The sequence below is a fragment of the Haplochromis burtoni genome, unplaced genomic scaffold (assembly GCF_018398535.1).
Source record: "Haplochromis burtoni strain Fernald_Lab_line unplaced genomic scaffold, NCSU_Asbu1 Contig_607, whole genome shotgun sequence".
NCBI lineage: Eukaryota > Metazoa > Chordata > Actinopteri > Cichliformes > Cichlidae > Haplochromis > Haplochromis burtoni.
In genome coordinates this window covers 274,284-294,187 of record NW_024582968.1, presented here as the reverse complement: position 1 = coordinate 294,187, position 19,904 = coordinate 274,284, and the positions used below count along the sequence as shown (strand labels likewise).

General features: G+C 39.8%; 1 protein-coding gene across 1 annotated transcript; it reads left to right on the top strand.

Moving 5' to 3' along the window:
* Positions 1-1,624: 1,624 nt before the first annotated feature.
* Positions 1,625-13,427, top strand: LOC102307959 (protein NLRC3-like; the record flags this gene model as incomplete). The annotated part of the gene is made up of 5 exons (XM_014330090.2): positions 1,625-3,459; positions 4,068-4,241; positions 4,427-4,600; positions 5,429-5,588; positions 12,902-13,427. Coding segments are annotated over 5 exons (2,352 nt in total), but the record flags the coding sequence as incomplete, so codon positions are not given.
* Positions 13,428-19,904: the final 6,477 nt, after the last annotated feature.

Below are 19,904 nucleotides of genomic sequence, written 5' to 3'. Positions count from 1 at the left end.
GTTTTTACTGTATGAGTAGTCTATCAAATTAAGTAATCTACGTGTATTTGTTGATGAGTGCCTAGCTTTTATGAAACAAGTTTGGTCAGGATGAATTAAGAGGGGGTTATTTTCTCTAATCTCTTTTAGAGAGTTTTGCAGATTATGTTAAGGTCTACATTTATAAGGGATATTGGACGATAGCTTGAGGGATATATAGGGTCTTTGCCTGGTTTTAGCAGGAGATTAATGTCTGCAGAATTCATATTCAATGGAAGTCTGCCCTTTTCTTTGATTTCCAACAACGCTCTGTAAAGAATTGGTGCTAGAATCGTCCAGAATTCTTTGTAGAATTCTACAGGGAAGCTGTCTGTACCTGGAGCCTCATTATTGGGCATACATATCCAGTGCCATTGCTTGAGTGTCTAATAATTTTGGAAGAGCTATATTGTCCAAAAACGGATCAATTTCGTTTTTAGAAATCCCTGAAAATGTTGTATAATATTGTGTTCCCACATGAATCTTGAACAGCTGTTCAAGTTGTTTTTTCTTTATTTATTTTTAGTTGGTTCACTAGAAATTGACTGAATTTATTACCATGTTCATAATTTTGTAAGCGTAGACTTTGTTCTAAGAATTTTGTTTTTTTTATTAATTATCTCATTTAATTCTAGTTTTGTTTTGCGTACCAACCTAGATTTTAGAGAAGGTTATGACTCTCTCATTCCATGACGGTGTAAAATTTGGTTCTCAGGGGACAGTAAACCAGTTCATGGCAGGCAGGAATATCCTTTAATTTTCTCTCATCTGAGGATGACAGTTCAGGTCTTCTTCCAAACCATGGAAAAATAGTGACATATCCAAATAACTTGTACCTATGTACAATTGTTTGAACTGATGATTTAATTAGAAATGGTTCTCAAAAACTTACCAACCTGTGTACAATTCTACAAATCTACAATTCTTTGTCTGAATTCCTTGGACATCAGTGGACCCAGAACCGGAGCTGAACTCCAGACTACCGGTAAGAGCAGCAGTGTATAAAGTAAGACTTAACATATATCTGCTGATGGTCTCATTTCTGAAAAATGGACTTCTTATTGTGATATTTGTTTTCTTTCACTATATTTTGTTAGGCTGGGTCTCAATGCATACACACAAATCACAAAAAAAAACCCATGATTTATCAATATTTTTGTACCGGAATTTGTTTGCACTTCCCTCTGACCACTCCCTACATCAGTTGTAATGCTGTCTTTACCTGATGTCCTTGCTTGTGATCACTTTATTTATATAAACTATAAGAACAAAACGCACCCAGTCATATGTCAACAATATACATTTAACACTACACTCTTTTTTTCCACTGCATTGAGCTTCTCACATGGGATTGATAGATTAGGGTTCGTGGTTCTTACCCTTCTTTTTTCTTCTTTTTCTTGTATTGTGTTAGTCTGTTGTTTCTGAGCAACTCTGATGTACTAACAAACGCACAGTGGTAAGAACAAAAGAGGCCAGTAATCATGTTTCATGAATCTGGCATGCTGCTTTTGCATGGGAACACTTTATTTTTTCGAAGGGTAAGAATACAAATGCAAATGTGTAAATTGTGCATGCAAATATTAGTTAATGAGGCCAATGATTATTGTTTCATTTAGCAGATGCTGTCCTGCAGGAGGTATTAGATGAACATAAGATCAGTCTGAGGAGGAGATGTGAACGTGTGACTGAAGGAACTGATGAAACAGGAAGTAGAACCCTCCTCAACAGAATCTACACTGAGCTCTACATCACAGAGGGACAGAGTGAAGAGGTTCATACCCAACATGAGGTGAGGCAGCTGGAGACAGCTTCCAAGATCCTTTATGACACTCCAATCAGGTGCCAGGACATCTTTAAAGCCTTACCTGAACAACAGAGACCCATCAGAGTGGTTCTGACGAATGGCGTTGCTGGTGTTGGAAAGACTTTCTTAGTACAGAAGTTCGCTCTGGACTGGGCAAAAGGTTTGGAGAACCAAGACATCAGTGTGGTGATTCTGCTTTCATTCAGGGAGCTGAACCTGATCAGAGATGAGCAGTACAGTCTTCTGGAGCTGCTCCATGTTTTCCATCCAGCATTGCAGAAGGTCAAAGCAGAGAAGCTCGCTGTCTGTAAACTTTTGCTCATCTTTGACGGCCTGGATGAAAGCAGACTTTCATTGGATTTCACCAACAGGAAGCTCATGTCTGATATCACACAGAAGTCATCAGTTATTGGGCTGCTGACAAACCTTTTCAAGAGGAATCTGCTTCCCTCCGCTCTCATCTGGATAACTTCCCGACCTGCAGCATCCAATCAGATCCCTCCCATATATGTTGACAGGGTAACAGAAGTACAAGGCTTCACTGACGCCCAGAAGGAGGAGTACTTCAGGAGGAGATTCAGTGATGAAGAGCTGTCCAGCGGAATCATCTCACATATGAGGGCATCCAGGAGCGTCCACATCATGTGTAGAATCCCAGTTTTCTGCTGGATCACTGCTACAGTTCTGGAGCACATGACCACAGAGCAGAGAGGAGAGCTGCCCAAGACCCTGACTGACATGTACTCACACTTCCTGCTGGTTCAGACAAAGAGGAAGAAGAACAAGTACCTCGAGGGACATGAGACGAGTCCACAGGAGCTGATGCAGGCTGACAGGGAAGTTCTCCTGAAGTTGGGGAGGCTGGCCTTTGAACATCTGGAGAAAGGAAACATCCTGTTCTACCAAGAAGACCTGGAACTGTGCGGTCTGGATGTCACAGAGACCTTAGTGTACTCAGGTGTTTGTACAGAGATCTTCAAAAGAGAGTGTGTGATCTTCCAGAAACCAGTCTACTCCTTTGTTCATCTGAGCATTCAGGAGTTTCTGGCTGCTGTCTACATGTTCCACTGTCACACTGAAAGGAAGACACAGGTGGTGGAGGACTTCCTGTTAAATATTTTTCCTCATTTATTTGGTGATGATTATAATGATGATGACATGAAAAGCTCCTCTTTGGATGTGTTTCTCTGGAGAATCATGGAAAAATCCCTCCAAAGTAAAAATGGCCACCTTGACCTCTTTGTTCGTTTCCTTCATGGCCTCTCTCTGGAGTCCATCCAGACACTGCTACGAGGCCTCTTGGGTCAGACAGAGAACAAACCAGAAATCATCCAGAGAGTCATCAAGAACCTCAAAAAAATGAATAGTTATGAAATCTCTCCTGACAGGAGCATAAACATTTTCCACTGTCTGCTGGAGATGAATGACCTCTCAGTGCATCAGGAGATCCAAGAGTACCTGAAGTCAGAAAACAGATCAAAGCAGAAACTCTCTGAGATCCACTGCTCAGGCCTGGCCTACATGCTGGAGATGTCCGAAGGGGTTCTGGATGAGTTGGACCTTGGGAAATACAACACATCACCCGAGGGACAGCGGAGATTGATTCCAGCTGTGAGGAATTGCAGAAAGTTTCGGTGAGCCCAGATGTGATAATAATTGTGCTTATGCTTATCCTCCCAATGCTCTCTTTTAAAGCTTCCTTCCAGTTGGACATCACCTCACCTAGGAGGCATTCAACAGTCATTTTAATCAGATGCTGAACCACCTAAATTGGATTTTTAATGTGCAGGAGCAGCAGGTTATTTACAGTTGTCTCAAGGCACTTTACATTTTAAGGTCAAGACCCTAAAATAATACAGAGAAAGCCCTAACTAGCAGACGACCCCCTATGAGCAAGGATTTGGCAACATTAGGAAGGAAAAACACCCTTGGAACAGGAAAAAAAACCTCTTGTAGAACCAGATTCAGGATTTATCATGAATGTTTTTAGATATTAAAAGTCCACATCCACATATTTAATTGTTATCATATTTAATCAGGTTCAGATCTGATACTGTCAAATGTTTGGTTTAATTTCTTTACTGCTTGACAGCAGGCAAAGAGATCATCTTTCCAAGTGAAACTGATGAACCACTGATATGAATAACAAAATGCCAAACAGCAAGACTCCAACTCAAATGTACAAAATGAATATAAAATGTCCTATTTATAATAATGTTTTCTAATATTTTTGCCATTACAGACTTTCTAACTGTTGGCTCTCAGCAACTCACTATGAAATTGTGGCCTCAGCTCTGAAGTCCAGCCCTTCCCATCTGACAGACCTGGATCTGAGTGGAAACCACCTGAAGGATTCAGCATTGAAGCAGCTATGTGCTGCTCTGGAGAGTTCAAACTGTAGACTGCAGACTCTAAGGTTATTTCAATGGGATTGCTTTTATTTCTGGAGATATCTCAGTTGTTTGACTTGTGAATTAAATTAATCTCCTTACAAAGGAGTCTATTGCTGTCCAATATAGGTCATCAATGGTCATGGAAATGAAATAATAAGCAGCTATTTGAATTATTAATGACTTTATCTGTTTTTTTCCCTTTATTCAGATTGAAAAACTGCAGGTTGTCAGAGATCAGCTGTGCTGCTCTAGTCTCTGCTTTGAAGTCCAACCACTCTCACTTGAAACATCTAGACCTGAGTGACAACAATCTGCAGGATTCAGGGATCATACAGCTCTGTGGTTTTCTGGAGAGTCCAAAGTGTACACTTGAGACTCTGATGTGAGTTAATTTAGGGTCTGTTACGTATAATTACAATAATGTTACAGAAGTCCAATGTGCCTGCTCGAACTTGGGTAAAGAAAAACATGAAATTCAGTATAAAATATCTCATGATGAAGTCCTGACTTGTATCTTATTGGAAGCTTTGGGATATAGTGGAATCAAATTTGGAAACAGCTAGAAACTATCTGGAACTCCCTAAACAAAGAGACATGTGCAGGAAAAGAATGCCAGCAGGAATGCCAAAACAAGAAATACAAAATAGTTTTTTAGTTATTATTTGTATGCAAATAGTGAGTATTTAATCATTTAGTTTATTTGCCTAATAAACAATATAATGCTTTGTTTTAAACAAGTCTTTACACATCTGTTTATTTCCCAAGCACTCTACTTCCATCCATCAAGCTGTAAATTTTCTTTTAATTATATTTTCATTTTTCTTTTCCGAAATTTACTTTGTTTTCAAATAAGGAAAATTTGATTTATTTAAGATAATGAAGGAGACACACACACAAAGAAAGCGAGATTAAAACACATATTTTTATATGTTTAACATATTTATATCATACTGATCGTGTAATCCTGTAAGAGACTTGACAGAGGTCACCAGCATGATGTCTGTTGATATGAATATGTGTTTGAATGTCATGCTGACCTTTGCATCTGTGTAGCTGAGATGATTATGATCCACAATAACATAATGAATAGTCACTACTCATTTCACAGAAGCTGATTGATTTTTTGATTGCAGTAATCCTGAGCTGCGCATTTAAAACGTGAAATCATCTGAATGAATTATCATTGATTTTATCTGCTTACTTTATTCAGATTGGAGAGCTGTAATTTGTCAAATATCAGCTGTGCTACTCTGGTCTCTGCTCTGAAGGCCAACCCTTCTCACCTGACACATCTAGACCTGAGTAAAAACAACCTGCATGATTCAGATGAGAAGCAGCTGTCTGATCTCGTGAAACTACAGTTTGTTAAGGTCAGTAGAGAAGAGTTAGTCCATGGTGCGCTTAGCAATATTTTTCTACACACATTTAGTGTAGGTATATTTTGTCAGCATTTTTGCCACAAAGAAAATATATAAAAAGGTAAAAATATATAAATTTTTTAATAGCATAAACATAGTTTGCGTGAACCATAAAACCTCATTTCCATTTTGGTAAATTGAAAAATTGACATGCAAGTTTGATTTGGTGTTACAGACTTACACATGCTATACTATAAGTGCAAAATTTCGCACAGCCTATAGGGCTTTGGAGTTGACGTCACGCCGCAATGCATTGTGGGAGCACGTCACCATTTTCAGGCTCTACGAATCAAAACAAACACACTGTGTTGGAACAACGACTACAAGATGCTTCGTTGTAGTCTCTGTCCTTCTTAGGGAGAAGACAAACGTGGGTATCATATATGCTATCAGGGAAAGAGCCCTGTGCAATAGAGCAGTTCACCATTCTGAGTAAAAGTGGAGCGATTATATCAATATGGGCTTTATAAAATTCTATGTTGAACCCATCCGGTCCGCAGCCTTTACAGCTAGGGAAAGAAACTATAGCAGCTTTGACTTCTGTGATGCTGAAGTCAGCTTCAAGTGCTTGGGTGGCAGATTCTGTAAGGGTTGGAATACTCAGAGAGTTAAGAAAGCTAAAAAGCTCAGAGTCAGTGGTGTTTGATTTAGAAGAGTACAGTGTGCTGAAAAACTCAACAAATCTGTCGTTAATCAGCTTAGGATCAGTAATTAATTCACCGGTAGAGGAGGCAATTTTGTGTATGGTGCGATAGGCTTGCACATCTTTTAATTGTCTGGCAAGTAATTTATGGGGTTTATCTCCCAACTCAAAGTGTCTTTGTTTCAATTTAATAATATCGCTACCGACTTGGGTTCCCAAAATATGATTGTATTCGAGTTTTAGTTTTAGATTAGCATTAGATATGTCCTCAGTATCAGATTGGCGAAGTGCCTCCTCTAATGTTGATAATTCAGACTCAATTTGGGACAGACGATTTAATCTAGTTCTTTTCGAAAATGTTTGAAAGGAGTTGATCTTGCCACGCAATACTGCCTTAAAAGATTCCCAAAGAGTGGAATCAGAGACCTCACCGTTGTCGTTATGTTTTAAGAAGTTTTTGTCTGACAGAAGGGTAGAATGAATTTCCAATTGAAAATTCGAGGCTTTAAATTAAAATCTATTTTCATGGTAAGTGGGACATGGTCAGAAATCAAGATTTGATGATAAGCAGAGCTGATAATACTGGGTAATAGTCTAGAATCTGTAACAAAGTAATCTATTCTGGTAAAGCTACGATGTACAGGTGAAAAAAAGGAATATTGCCTGTCATTTGGATGCTGAAGCCTCCAAACGTCTACCATGTTGTGTGATTTTACCAGATTGTTCAAAACTGCCGTGGATCTAGTAGTGGGGGCTATTTTTGTAGACAATCTATCTAAAACAGGATCAAAATAGCAGTTAAAATCGCCACCAATTATTATATTAGACATTGTATATTCAGAAATTAGGTCAAATATTTTGGAAAAGAAGTCAGGACAGTCAAAATTAGGGGCATAGATATTTAGCAAGACCAGTGGAAAAGAGTTAATGGACCCAGAGACCAAAACAAATCTCCCATCCGGATCAGTAACGACGGATCCAAACATAAATGGAGTGGTTTTCCGTATGAGTATAGCAACACCTCTGGCCTTAGATGTGAAAGTGGACCGGTAAACCTGCGACACCCAATTTGCTCTTAAACATCTCTGTTCATTGGAGTGAATATGAGTTTCCTGAAGAAAAATTATATCAGAAGATAAATGCTTCAAATGTGACATAACCTTCCCACGTTTCAAAGCTCTGCATAAGCCCTTGCAATTCCAGGATGTAAACATAAAACAAAATTAACAACAAGAACACTGAACCCCACCCCCCAAAAAGAAAAAGGCCGCAAAAAAGAACAAGAACCACTGTGGCCCATCCCAGCGTGCATTAAGGGGACTGCCGGGAAGAGGAGCACAAAAAAACAAAAAAGAAAAAGAGAAAAAAACATCCTTCGTGTATAGCAGCTCCGCACCAGACTCCATTAATCAAAACAATAGTTACACCCATAAATCGACTGATTGGGTAAAAAAAGAAAAGAAAAAAAGACACAAACATACAGGGAGTGCAGAATTATTAGGCAAGTTGTATTTTTGAGGAATAATTTTATTATTGAACAACAACCATGTTCACAATGAACCCAAAAAACTCATTAATATAAAGGAAGTGTTTGAAATATTTTTTATTTGTTTTAGTTTAGCTATTTCTAGGGGGCAATTCTTCGTGTGCAGGTGACTGAACATGTGACATATTATGCAAACTAACAAAACACAAATAAATACACTTTAATTATAGTTGTACCATGAAAAATATACATTCCAAATATATTATTTCTGACATTCAAAAACAAAACAAAAACAAATCAGCGACCAATATAGCCACCTTTCTTTGCAAGGACACTCAAAAGCCTGCCATCCATGGATTCTGTCAGTGTTTTGATCTGTTCACCATCAACATTGCGTGCAGCAGCAACCACAGCCTCCCAGACACTGTTCAGAGAGGTGTACTGTTTTCCCTCCTTGTAAATCTCACATTTGATGATGGACCACAGGTTCTCAATGGGGTTCAGATCAGGTGAACAAGGTGGCCATGTCATTAGTTTTTCTTCTTTTATACCCTTTCTTGCCAGCCACGCTGTGGAGTACTTGGACGCGTGTGATGGAGCATTGTCCTGCATGAAAATCATGTTTTTCTTGAAGGATGCAGACTTCTTCCTGTACCACTGCTTGAAGAAGGTGTCTTCCAGAAACTGGCAGTAGGACTGGGAGTTGAGCTTGACTCCATCCTCAACCCGAAAAGGCCCCACAAGCTCATCTTTGATGATACCAGCCCAAACCAGTACTCCACCTCCACCTTGCTGGCGTCTGAGTCGGACTGGAGCTCTCTGCCCTTTACCAATCCAGCCACGGGCCCATCCATCTGGCCCATCAAGACTCACTCTCATTTCATCAGTCCATAAAACCTTAGAAAAACCAGTCTTGAGATATTTCTTGGCCCAGTCTTGACGTTTCAGCTTGTGTGTCTTGTTCAGTGGTGGTCGTCTTTCAGCCTTTCTTACCTTGGCCATGTCTCTGAGTATTGCACACCTTGTGCTTTTGGGCACTCCAGTGATGTTGCAGCTCTGAAATATGGCCAAACTGGTGGCAAGTGGCATCTTGGCAGCTGCACGCTTGACTTTTCTCAGTTCATGGGCAGTTATTTGGCGCCTTGGTTTTTCCACACGCTTCTTGCGACCCTGTTGACTATTTTGAATGAAACGCTTGATTGTTCGATGATCACGCTTCAGAAGCTTTGCAATTTTGAGACTGCTGCATCCCTCTGCAAGATATCTCACTATTTTTGACTTTTCTGAGCCTGTCAAGTCCTTCTTTTGACCCATTTTGCCAAAGGAAAGGACGTTGCCTAATAATTATGCACACCTGATATAGGGTGTTGATGTCATTAGACCACACCCCTTCTCATTACAGAGATGCACATCACCTAATATGCTTAATTGGTAGTAGGCTTTCGAGCCTATAAAGCTTGGAGTAAGACAACATGCATGAAGAGGATGATGTGGACAAAATACTCATTTGCCTAATAATTCTGCACTCCCTGTATAAAATGACTTGTGTATAACCAAAGTTATAATGTAAACGTTCTCAGTACTTCACGATAGAGAAAGGTTTTAAGACGTCGTAGCAAAAAAAAAACAACAATGATAGAAAGCTAGCACCACAGAAGCATTCAAAAAATGATTGAACGAATCGCGACTCTCACTATAGGAAGAGAAGAGTGAGAATGTTCAAAAATACAGCCGCATCAACAACATGAACAAATATATTACCAGGTCACGATTACAGTGAGTCCGCAAAACGTTCAGCTTCAGCAGGGGACTTGAAGGTGTTAGTGATGTTGTTGTGAACTACCTGAAGCTGGGCCGGGTAGCGCAGACTGCACGTCGCTCCGGAGGCGCTAAGCTTTTTCCTGACCGTATTGAAGGCCTGTGCAAGGACCTCCGCAGTGTAGTCGGGGAAGATGGACAAATTCTCTCCATCGCAGCTCAACGGTGCACGTTGGCGTGCCAGACGCAGGACATGCCACACGTCTTTCTCATGATGCAACTGGGCTATGATAGCCCTCGGTCACTGGCCAGCCGTTGGTTTTGGTCTAAGGGTGCGGTGTGCCCTCTCCACTTTTATCGGCTTAATAAAGTTGTCTTTCCCCAACACATCCAGCAGCAGGGATGAAACAAAGTCCGCAGGCTTACCGCCCTCAGCACCTTCCTTCACTCCAACAATCCTAATGTTGGCCCGACACGAGCGCGTCTCCATCTGGCCTAGCTTGCCACGCAGGTTATTGGTGGCTGCCATTAGTCTTGTATGTAGCTTCAAGCATACAACACGGCTGTCCATGTGATGACACAACTCTAGACAGGGGTGCCCAATCCCGGTCCTCGAGAGCTACCGTCCTGCAGCTTTTAGATGCATCCTTGTTCCCACACACCCAAATCAAATGAATGGCTTGTTATCAGGCCTTTGCCAAACATGATGGCATGCTGAAGAGGTAATCAAACCATTTGATTCAGCTGTGTTGGAGTAGGGATGCATCTAAAAGCTGCAGGATAGTAGCTCTCGAGGACTGGGATTGGGCAGCCCTGATCTAGACGCTGTTCAGATGACCGGATATCTGCCTGGAGCATAGACAAAGTAGACTCAATTGTGTCAAGGCGGGTCTCCATAGAGGTTTTTAGGCTAGCGATAGCTGCTAATATGGCGTCGGTGCTCGCAGAATTTTCAGCTACTGCTTTCTGGCAGTGTGTTGCATCTTTTTTAGGCGGCATGTCGTCCAGTATTTATCGTAGTCGATGCAAAGCAGTAGTGCTGTTGACCAGTTAAGTAAAGAGGCACAATGTCGTGTTAAATTGTTGGAAAAAAAGAAGAAAAGTGCGGAGCTGAGAAGAGTGCGTCCTACTCCATCAGTGTACACAAGCGCCCCCACAGCCTATTATTTTTAAATTGAGGTTGATGTTCACTTTATAGATCAAGTGCTGCAACACACCTGAATTAAAATTAGTAGGTCATTAGTAGTATGGCATCACATTTATTAGTAACAAGTGAGATTTAAAAACAAAATCAAAATAATGTTTTTAAAAAGATGTTTTTGTTCACAATAATACTATTTTATCGGTGCAGTTAGTATTATGATTAGGCGATTGATTGATGGCATTACCTTTAGCTCCCTCAGTTGAGCTCTGTATTCATTTGCGTCGGTGATCCGATATTACGTATCGGTATCGGTCCGATCCTGGCCTAAATTACTGGATCGGATATCGGAGAGAAATAAAAAATGTAATGCGATCCATTAAATATCACAAAAGCACCTGACAAAACTTGCGACATGTCGTAACCCAGCTCATGACCTTAGCACGTCGGAGCAGTATGCGTCACGTGATAGAGCCGCTGTGGCGTGTGAGACCTGTTCGCAGTCTAGTTGAGCATTTGGAGCCTCGCTATCAAACCAGCATTTCATCTCCGAGAAAGATATCCATGAGAAGTAAACCAAGTGTGTAAGTTCATCACTGAATGTTTGTAAAGCATTCCCATGGTAAGCTTAACAACCTTCTCTCCCCCTCCTGTTGCTACTTCAATCATGGAACTGATCAATGACTAGCTGATTGGCTTTTCTGTCACGAGTCCCGTCTCTCTTGTTTGTTTATTGCCCACTTTGCACCAGAAACGTTTAAGCTTGATAAGCTGTTGTTAGAATTTATTTAATATTACTTTCTACATACCTAGCAGTTGGTAACTGTGCAGGTGTGGGTGTAGCAAAGTTTTGCCAGGGGGCCAGGTAGGGCTTTAACAGGGAAATGGGGGCTCAAAGAAATACTTTTCTTTGTTATTATCATTTAAAGTGTCTAGTTTTTAATAAATAATTATTTGAATTGTTTTGTTTTGTGTGTTGTTTTGTTTGTTGTTGAATCTTACCTCCAAAGTTTTCATCGGATGTAAAATGTATAGAAGTCCATTAGTGTATATAGTAACTATTAAGTCTAATATATACCCTAGTAAGCTATATTACTTTATATTACCATCTGTGCAGTCTGCAATTCTGTTGAAGAAAGATGTTGAATCGATTTAATTATTTTTACAAAAATAATTGATTTCTGTGCATTTATTTTACACGTGCATTAAATTAAAGTCGATTACGTTAATTAAGCATTTTGCTGGGAGTTGGCAACCCTATTAGTAAGTAAGTAAGGTTTATTTATTAAGCGCTGTACACAAAGGTTAAAATAAAGAAAACATTGAGTAATAAAATAGACAATATAAATAATGCAAATTCAAAACAATTCAAAAGTGTTGATTAACGGAAGGCCTGTTTAAATAATAAAGTTTTAAATAAAGGAACGAGACAAAGACTTTACATGTGAGTCCAGGCCCAGAGAAGAGGGCCTGTTAGTTTGTTTGTTTAATATTTCCACTAAGTAGAGGTATAACAGAATAGCTTTAGTGTTTTGTTTTTTAAAAACTCGAGTATTAACTTATACAAAATGCAGATATTTTTTAAAAAAAAGTTTTATTGATTATAAAATACACTATATCAGCTTCATATCGGTATCGGCAGATATCCAAATTTATGATATCGGTAACGGAATCGGACGTTAAAAAGTGGTATTGTGCCATCTCTAATAATGTGTTCATCATTATGCTGGAATTTTAGATAAAAACAAAAAGAAATTAATGACTGAATGTTAGTTCACATTCTGAAGCTGCTAAAATTAAACTAATTCCCAGTAAGGAAATTTGTGCTTGATGGTGTAGTGCAGTCACGCTGGCCTACTGGCAGCCCTATAAGACCTGAGATTGGCTGTGTGCAGTCTGTTTGGACTGTGCAAATCTGTAGAAAACCACCTACGGTTCTTAAGTGCTTAGGAAATGGTTGTCTTTTTTGGAACAACCATTTTGTGCTGTGTTTCTGACATCCCCCATTATATGAAACTTGGCCTTCAATTTGGAGACGGTACTACAAAATAATGGCTCACTCAAAATAATGCTGCAATGCCAGTAGGGTGCATGCTACTATAGCAAAATGGAATTCCTCATGTTTTAATTATAAAATAATGCAATATGTAATGACAAATAAAAAGTTTTACAGTGAGTATTAAATTTAAGTTTTGAAATTTACCTTAAAGCTTTAACTTTGATGTTTTCTCTCTCAGACCAACTGACGATGTGGATTGAAAAGGAGGACAGAGCAGAATCTCCAGGATTCAGTCTGTCTAGGAACTCTAAAAATCTTCCTCCACACTTCAGGAATGAACACAAACCCTCAGACACAAAGAGGTGAAGACGACTGTGAGAATCTGTAAAGTTAACAGTAGGGTGGGGGAACCCTACATTCAGGAGTGGTGTCGGGAAATGACTCACTTACAAATAAGTCATGTAATAGTTTCTTTTCTAAGCTCCAGAATATTTTCTCTATTAACGACTCTTTGTTTAGTTTTCCAGTTACAGTAGATAGATCTTGTCACGCCCCAGTCTAGGGGTACAGGAACGCAACATAAGAGTTGAAAAGATTGACCCCGCCCTGGTCCCCAAAACCATACACAGAGGGAAAACCAATTTCTTAGTGAACGGTAGTTTATTTGTCTACACTGAAAAATGAAGCTCCGGGGTGAACAAAGGCCAAAATAACAAACAAAACAAGCTAAGTCAGGAGGAGGTGCTTATATAGTTCTATATTGTGTATTTTGTTGTACAGTTATTTTATTTTCAACTTTAATTTATATATTTTATCTTATTCTTCCCAGTTAAATTTACCCTTCATTCTAATTTATGTTGTACAGTTATTTCATTTTTAACCTTAATTTATATTTTATTCCTTCCTAGTTAAATTTACCCTTTTTAATTTTTCATATTTATTTCTTATCTTATTCATAGCCTTTTCCTTTTTTGTTTTCTTTAGGTCACGAGCAGTTGTCCAAGCATTTCACTACATATCGTACTGTGTATGACTGTGTACGTGACAAATAAAATTTGAATTTGAATTTTCTAAAGCCCTATGTGAAATCAAAAACCAAACAAAAGACAAGCATTACACCTAACTCCCTAACTGAGAAAACTGTGCAAGGAAAAACAATAAGGCAGCTCACCCCTTCTGTTCCAGTGCTATTTACAATGTGCTATTTACAGTGAAAACTGATGTGCACACTATATACAGAACTCAGCAAGTCGCAAAAGTCACAGGCACAAATGTCACAGGTTTTGGAGGCTAGGGTCAGGTCTGCTGCTGCTGTCAGTGGCTGCCCCGGGACAACTGCTGGTGACAGATTTTGAAGCAACCATATGATCAGGGGGCCAATCAGCAGCCATCAGCTCATCCAATCAGGGACCTGCAGAGACTTAAAGACACAGACAAAGAAACAGCCACCAAGACAGATTATGGCCAGGGCCATAACAATCTACCAATTAAGTCCATAATTTCATTAAAGAGAAATTAAAGAGTCAACAAGGTCTGCATTTGGAAAAACCTGTATCCAAAATGTAAACTGTTCTCACACATGAAACTGTAATACTTCATAAATTGGGTTCATTTAATTTCACTAAGAATGTTGCTGCTTTAGTTTTTTTTACTGTACACACTGATAATGTGAGAATGCTGTAACCAGTTTGATTATGCAATAAACAAAATGACATCATCAACAAATAATTTAGACTGTCTGTCCCATTGTTTTTCTACAAATGTATGGGTGTGTTAGTACGGTGGCCCTGAGAGGCCAAACGGACTGCAACTTCAGAAAACACTTGCAAAAAGAAAAATGCTGCAAAAAGAAAAACGCTTCAAAAAGAAAAACACTGCAAAAAGAAAAACACCTGCAAAAAGAAAAACGCTGCAAAAGCACACAAAACACAACGGAAATGTTTCTGGGGAGACAATAACCCGACGGACCAGTTGCACGAACCAAAACATGTATGTATGGCTCTATCCCAATTCAGGGTCTGCAGCCTTAAATTACGCAGCCTTAACGGTCCTCAAGGGCCGCGTACTCAAAGACTGCTGAGGCCGGAAGTGCGACGCTTGTAGGCTTGTGAAATGGGACGGACTGGCCTCCATCGCGCTGCCCAAGTTGCTTAGCAACCATGATACTAACAGCTGGAAACGTTTCATACAGCTTTGTTTGACAGAAATGAAGGAGAACATATTTTGTACATTTGTTTCTACATGAGCTTTGTGTGATTTGATAAGTATCTGAGGCTGAGACCACAGGACTGTAAAAAATGATTGTTGGGCTTCATTTCTGTGCTGAACAGTCGTTTAAGATTAGCTAGTAAATAACAATTAGCTAATGTTGTTCATGAGACTAAAGTCATCTCACTTTGGTAATGTAAATATAATATGGCCAATATTATAGTTATTATATTAATCATTATTAGTTATTACAGCAGTGATTTTGAACTCCGTGTCAAATACTGAGCTTCAGTAAAGAGTAGAGTTGCATTTATTTATATTTCCCATCACCTTAAATCTTCACTCAAAGACAAGTATCTTTGACAGTGTATCTATAGATCTATTACATATAAGAGACAAATATTGTTCTTTTAATATGTTGGCATTACTAAATTTGGCTCAATGCTTACATATATGTGTAAAAACAAAATGTACGAGCTGTGATAACTGTTTCTGATAAAATGAAGAGTAGACTGATATATGAAATATTCCTTTATTGGGTGAGAAAATCAGACCATGTCATAACTGCTTTAAGTCATACAGAATAGATATCAGAGCCTTAAACAGGCTGACTTCTGCTAAATGGGTCAAACTGGGCAGAAAGTATACAAACACATAACATCCTTATAGAATATGATGTAACACTATAGATCAACTTACCTCAGAATATATAAAGCATATAAACAATTACAGCAATATGATGCAACAAACACAGCAGTGCTACTAATCCAAAATACTCAAAGCTTCATAGAACTGAAACAAACATTTATTTTTAGCTCCATTCTGCTGCTGATACATACTTTAGGTTTCTGAATATTAAACTTGTTGCTGCCTTTCATAGTGTGTAACTTGAAGGCCCTGAGTACTTTCTCCCACACTGAAAACACTGGAATGATAAAATTATTTGAACATTACCTAATAAGACTGATTCAGGACAGACAATTAGTTATTTAAACTTTTCTAGCAGTCCTTCACAAACAGGGAACAGTCTGTCTATTCTCTCCATCTGTCAGCTGCTGCTGGCTCTTCCTCCTCCTCTTCCTCACACACTGCTGAGTTTGTCCTGGTGGATCATCAGGGGTGCAAAGCCTCACAGATGATGTGCAGCAGTGGGTCCCTCAGTCTGTCCTCACTCTGGACACTTGCAGTTGTCACACATGGAAATCAAATGTGTGATAAGCTGCAGGATTCAAACACAAGTGTAACTTATAAATACATGTTCATACTTTTATTCCACAATCAGAGAGAAAGAAAAAGAGAGAGAGTGCAGGACAGACAGACAGGTGACAGTCTCAGGTGTATACACTGCTACAAAACAGCACAAGAGAAGGAGGATTTAGTGTTTGTGTTATTACGAGTGCTAAACAAGAAGAGTTCCCAGATGGTACAGTGGACACATGTGTGACTCCTGTGATTAAAGCATCTTTCTTTCAGCTTAACGAGTGAACCGTCAGCTCGTTCAAACACACGTTAAAGTCCGTTTGGCTCGACACCACCGAACAGAGGCAGCAATATAACATAGCTAACATTAACAGTGCAGTGAATCCTGCTTGTGCCGTGATATTCAGGACTGCAAACCGAGCAGCATCACTGACTTTCAGCTTGTTGTGTTTGTGGATATATGACTGACTTTAATTATCCACAAAATCATCAGATTCTCTGTAAGATTAAGGTCGACTATCGAACGGCGTATAAATTAAAGGCTTTAAAACAAAGTAAACGCTGTACGTACAAACATCGCTAATGTCACATAACTTTGCCGGCATGTGGCCAACAGTAATGTTTTAATGTTCTTCATTATTAAACATTTGCACATAAATAAGTGTTTTCTGAAGTTGCAGTCCGTTTGGACTCTCAGGGCCACCGTATGTTACAGACCAATCTTTTGAACATGTTGTTGCTGCCCAACAACAGTAACATGCACAAGAGACCGAGAAAATTTCCTGACTGGACCTGTTGCACAGGTGACATCCTATTACGGTACCACACTGGAGTTCACTGAGCACCTGAGAGCGAGTCGTTCTTTCACAGATGTTTGTAGCAGCAGTCTGCATGCCGGGGTGCTGATTTTATACACCTGTGGCCACAGAAGTGATTCACCTAAATATTGTATTCTTCATTCAGACCATGGGACTTCAGGTTTTCAGATATCAGGTGTGCTGCTCTGGTCTCAGCTCTAAAGTCCAGCCCCTCCCATCTGGAACATCTGGACCTGCAGTCCAGATATAAAGCAGCTGTTTTTGTAAAAAGTCCACACTAGAGGATTTGAGGTCAGTATAGGGTTCAATTTAGTCCATGTGAATTTCAGCAGTATTGTGCTAAATACATTTGGTATTAAAGTAAAGCTCCTCCTCACTGGCTGGTTTTCACAGTGAAGCAATGAATGGAAACTGATGACAAACAATAGTCAGCCAATTAGATCAGCCAGAAGCTTCTGGTAACCATGTGTCTGCATTGATGTGAAGATAACTGCTGTTATTGGTAGTTGGTAGTTATCTGATATTTCAGAAATACATGAATGTTCATCAATACACAGAGACTCTTGTTTCAGGAGGGATTCAACATTCTTTTTTACTTCAGTATTCAGGATTGTCAGTGATTTATTCCACTGTGGACTTGAAATGTACTCAATACTAAAAGTTATCATGTCCGTTCTATCTTCTTTCCACAACTGACTTGGTGTTCCCATTAGTTCACCTCTTCAGTGACTGTGAACTATGGGAAGTGGTTATGTGGGTGTTTTGTGCCAAAGCTCCATCCTGTGGCATGATGAAGAGCTGCAGTTGATGTTTCAAACATCAAAAGTTGATGTCACACAGCCTACAGCCAGAGGTGGGTCAAGTATTCAAAAATTGTACTCAAGTAAGAGTATCATTACTTTAAAATATTATTACTCAAGTAAAAGTGAAAAGTAGTCATCAAAAAAGTTACTCGAGTAAGAGTAAAAAAGTATTTGGTGAAAAGGCTACTCAAGTACTGAGTAAGTAGCGAGTAACTGTTTGAAATGTCCGATTTATTTTATAAATAAATGCTATCAGACAAACAAAAATAAATAAATATACAAATTTTAGTATTTTCAAAAGGAATATATGTAAAAAAGATCCACAAAATAAGGCACAACAATTCTAATTTCAAGATTTCAGTTTTTCACAACGTAAAGCTTTTTCAAGAAAAACCCACAGTAAATATATTCGCATTTACAGCAGCCTCAGAGAAAACATTAGAACGAGGCAACTTCAACATAACAGAGTGATTAAGTAAATCAGAAACAAATGACACAGAGATGCAACAGGTATAATCAGGAAAAGTTTATTCCCAAGGCGGACAGCAGGAAACACACACACACACACAACACATCTGTGCTAAAATTCCACAGGAATAGACATTCTAACAAAACTATAAAATGTTCTTTGTATACTAAAATACCCTGAAGTATAGACAGTGGATTAACACAATGTAATATGTAAAAATGTAAAAACTACACTCACAAATAAACACTGAAATCAGAGTAAAACTAATTATAAAAGACAAATACAAATTTCCACTATGTGGATGTACATATGTGTATGGCTCACTTTACCATAAATTGTTTCTTCAGTCAGTGAAATGGTGGTTCAGCTTCAGCAGCAGTTGGCTCTCAAGGTTCTTGCTGTGAAGCTGTGACCGTTTGGCAGTGAACAGGAGGGGGGTTAGGGAGGAGTTAGGGTTAGGCAGGAGTCCTGCATGACTAAGAAGTCTTTCACAGGCTCCTGATGCAGGAAGAGCTGTATTGATTTTGATCGACAGCTTCTTGATGTGAGGAACGCCATGCAATAGAGCCACACCTCCAGTGAATGGACATGAAAGGTACCTCTCCAGCTCCCCTGCTTCTGGCTTTCCTGACCCCATGGATCCATCATCTTAGTCGGTTAGGCTGCTGTTTGCGCTGGCCTCATCCAGCTCTGTGTCTAGGTGATGTCTGATGAAGTTGAGACCTGTGGAAAGATGTATGGTTTTCAAAAGAATTAGGTCTGGCATTATAGTGCTGTATACACTGCCAAGCTGCAGATGTTTGACAAGAAGATTTGATCACACTGGAGATGTTTTTTACTAACTCTTGTAGAAAAACAAAATCTTGTCATTCATATCCCGCACAAACAGTTTCAATGAATTCCAGATTAAGTTTAAAATAAGAATGCATGCAAGGCTAAGCAGTGCTCGCCAATAGATCCTCCTGTGGACACTGAATGGCGCGGCCACGTCCAGACGCCTTCCTGACCGCTCCGCTCCGACTATCCACTTTTCTTGTTTTTTACTTATTTTTTGCTCTGGTTTACATCCCAAAATCCTCTAGTCTTATAGTATACGACAGCGGATCACTTGTAAACATCGGTGCCAAGGTTGCACATCTAATCTTGGACACTTTTAAACCGACCCTTCCTGGCCGCCAGAGATTCTACGCGGCGCGGAGAACAACAAAGGACGGGCCGCCACGAGCAACAAAGAAGCGCCGGGGGAAACGCGCTGGTATTAGGAACAGACTGAGACAGCAGGCGCATCGCGCACCACTGCCCAGTATCCTACTGGCCAATGTACAATCCATGGAGAACAAGCTCGATGACCTAAGAGCAAGGGTCACCTTCCAACGTGACATGAGGGACTGCAACATTCTGTGCTTCACGGAGACATGGCTGACCCCCACCGTGCCGGACCAGGCCGTAACTCCGTCGGATTCATTCTTTGTGCTCCGCGCGGACAGAACGGCAGAGTCGAACAAAACCAAAGGTGGAGGAGTGTGTTTCATGGTAAACAGAAAGTGGTGTGATGCCAGGAGCATTTCTACTCTCTCCAGCGGCTGCTCGCCACATCTGGAGTTCCTGAGCATTAAGTGCCGCCCTTTCTATCTGCCCCGTGAGTTCACCTCAGGTCATCGCCACGGTGGTCTACATCCCACCCCAAGCGGACACAGGTATGGCTTTGTCCGAATTACATGATGTGCTGAGCTCGCTTAAACA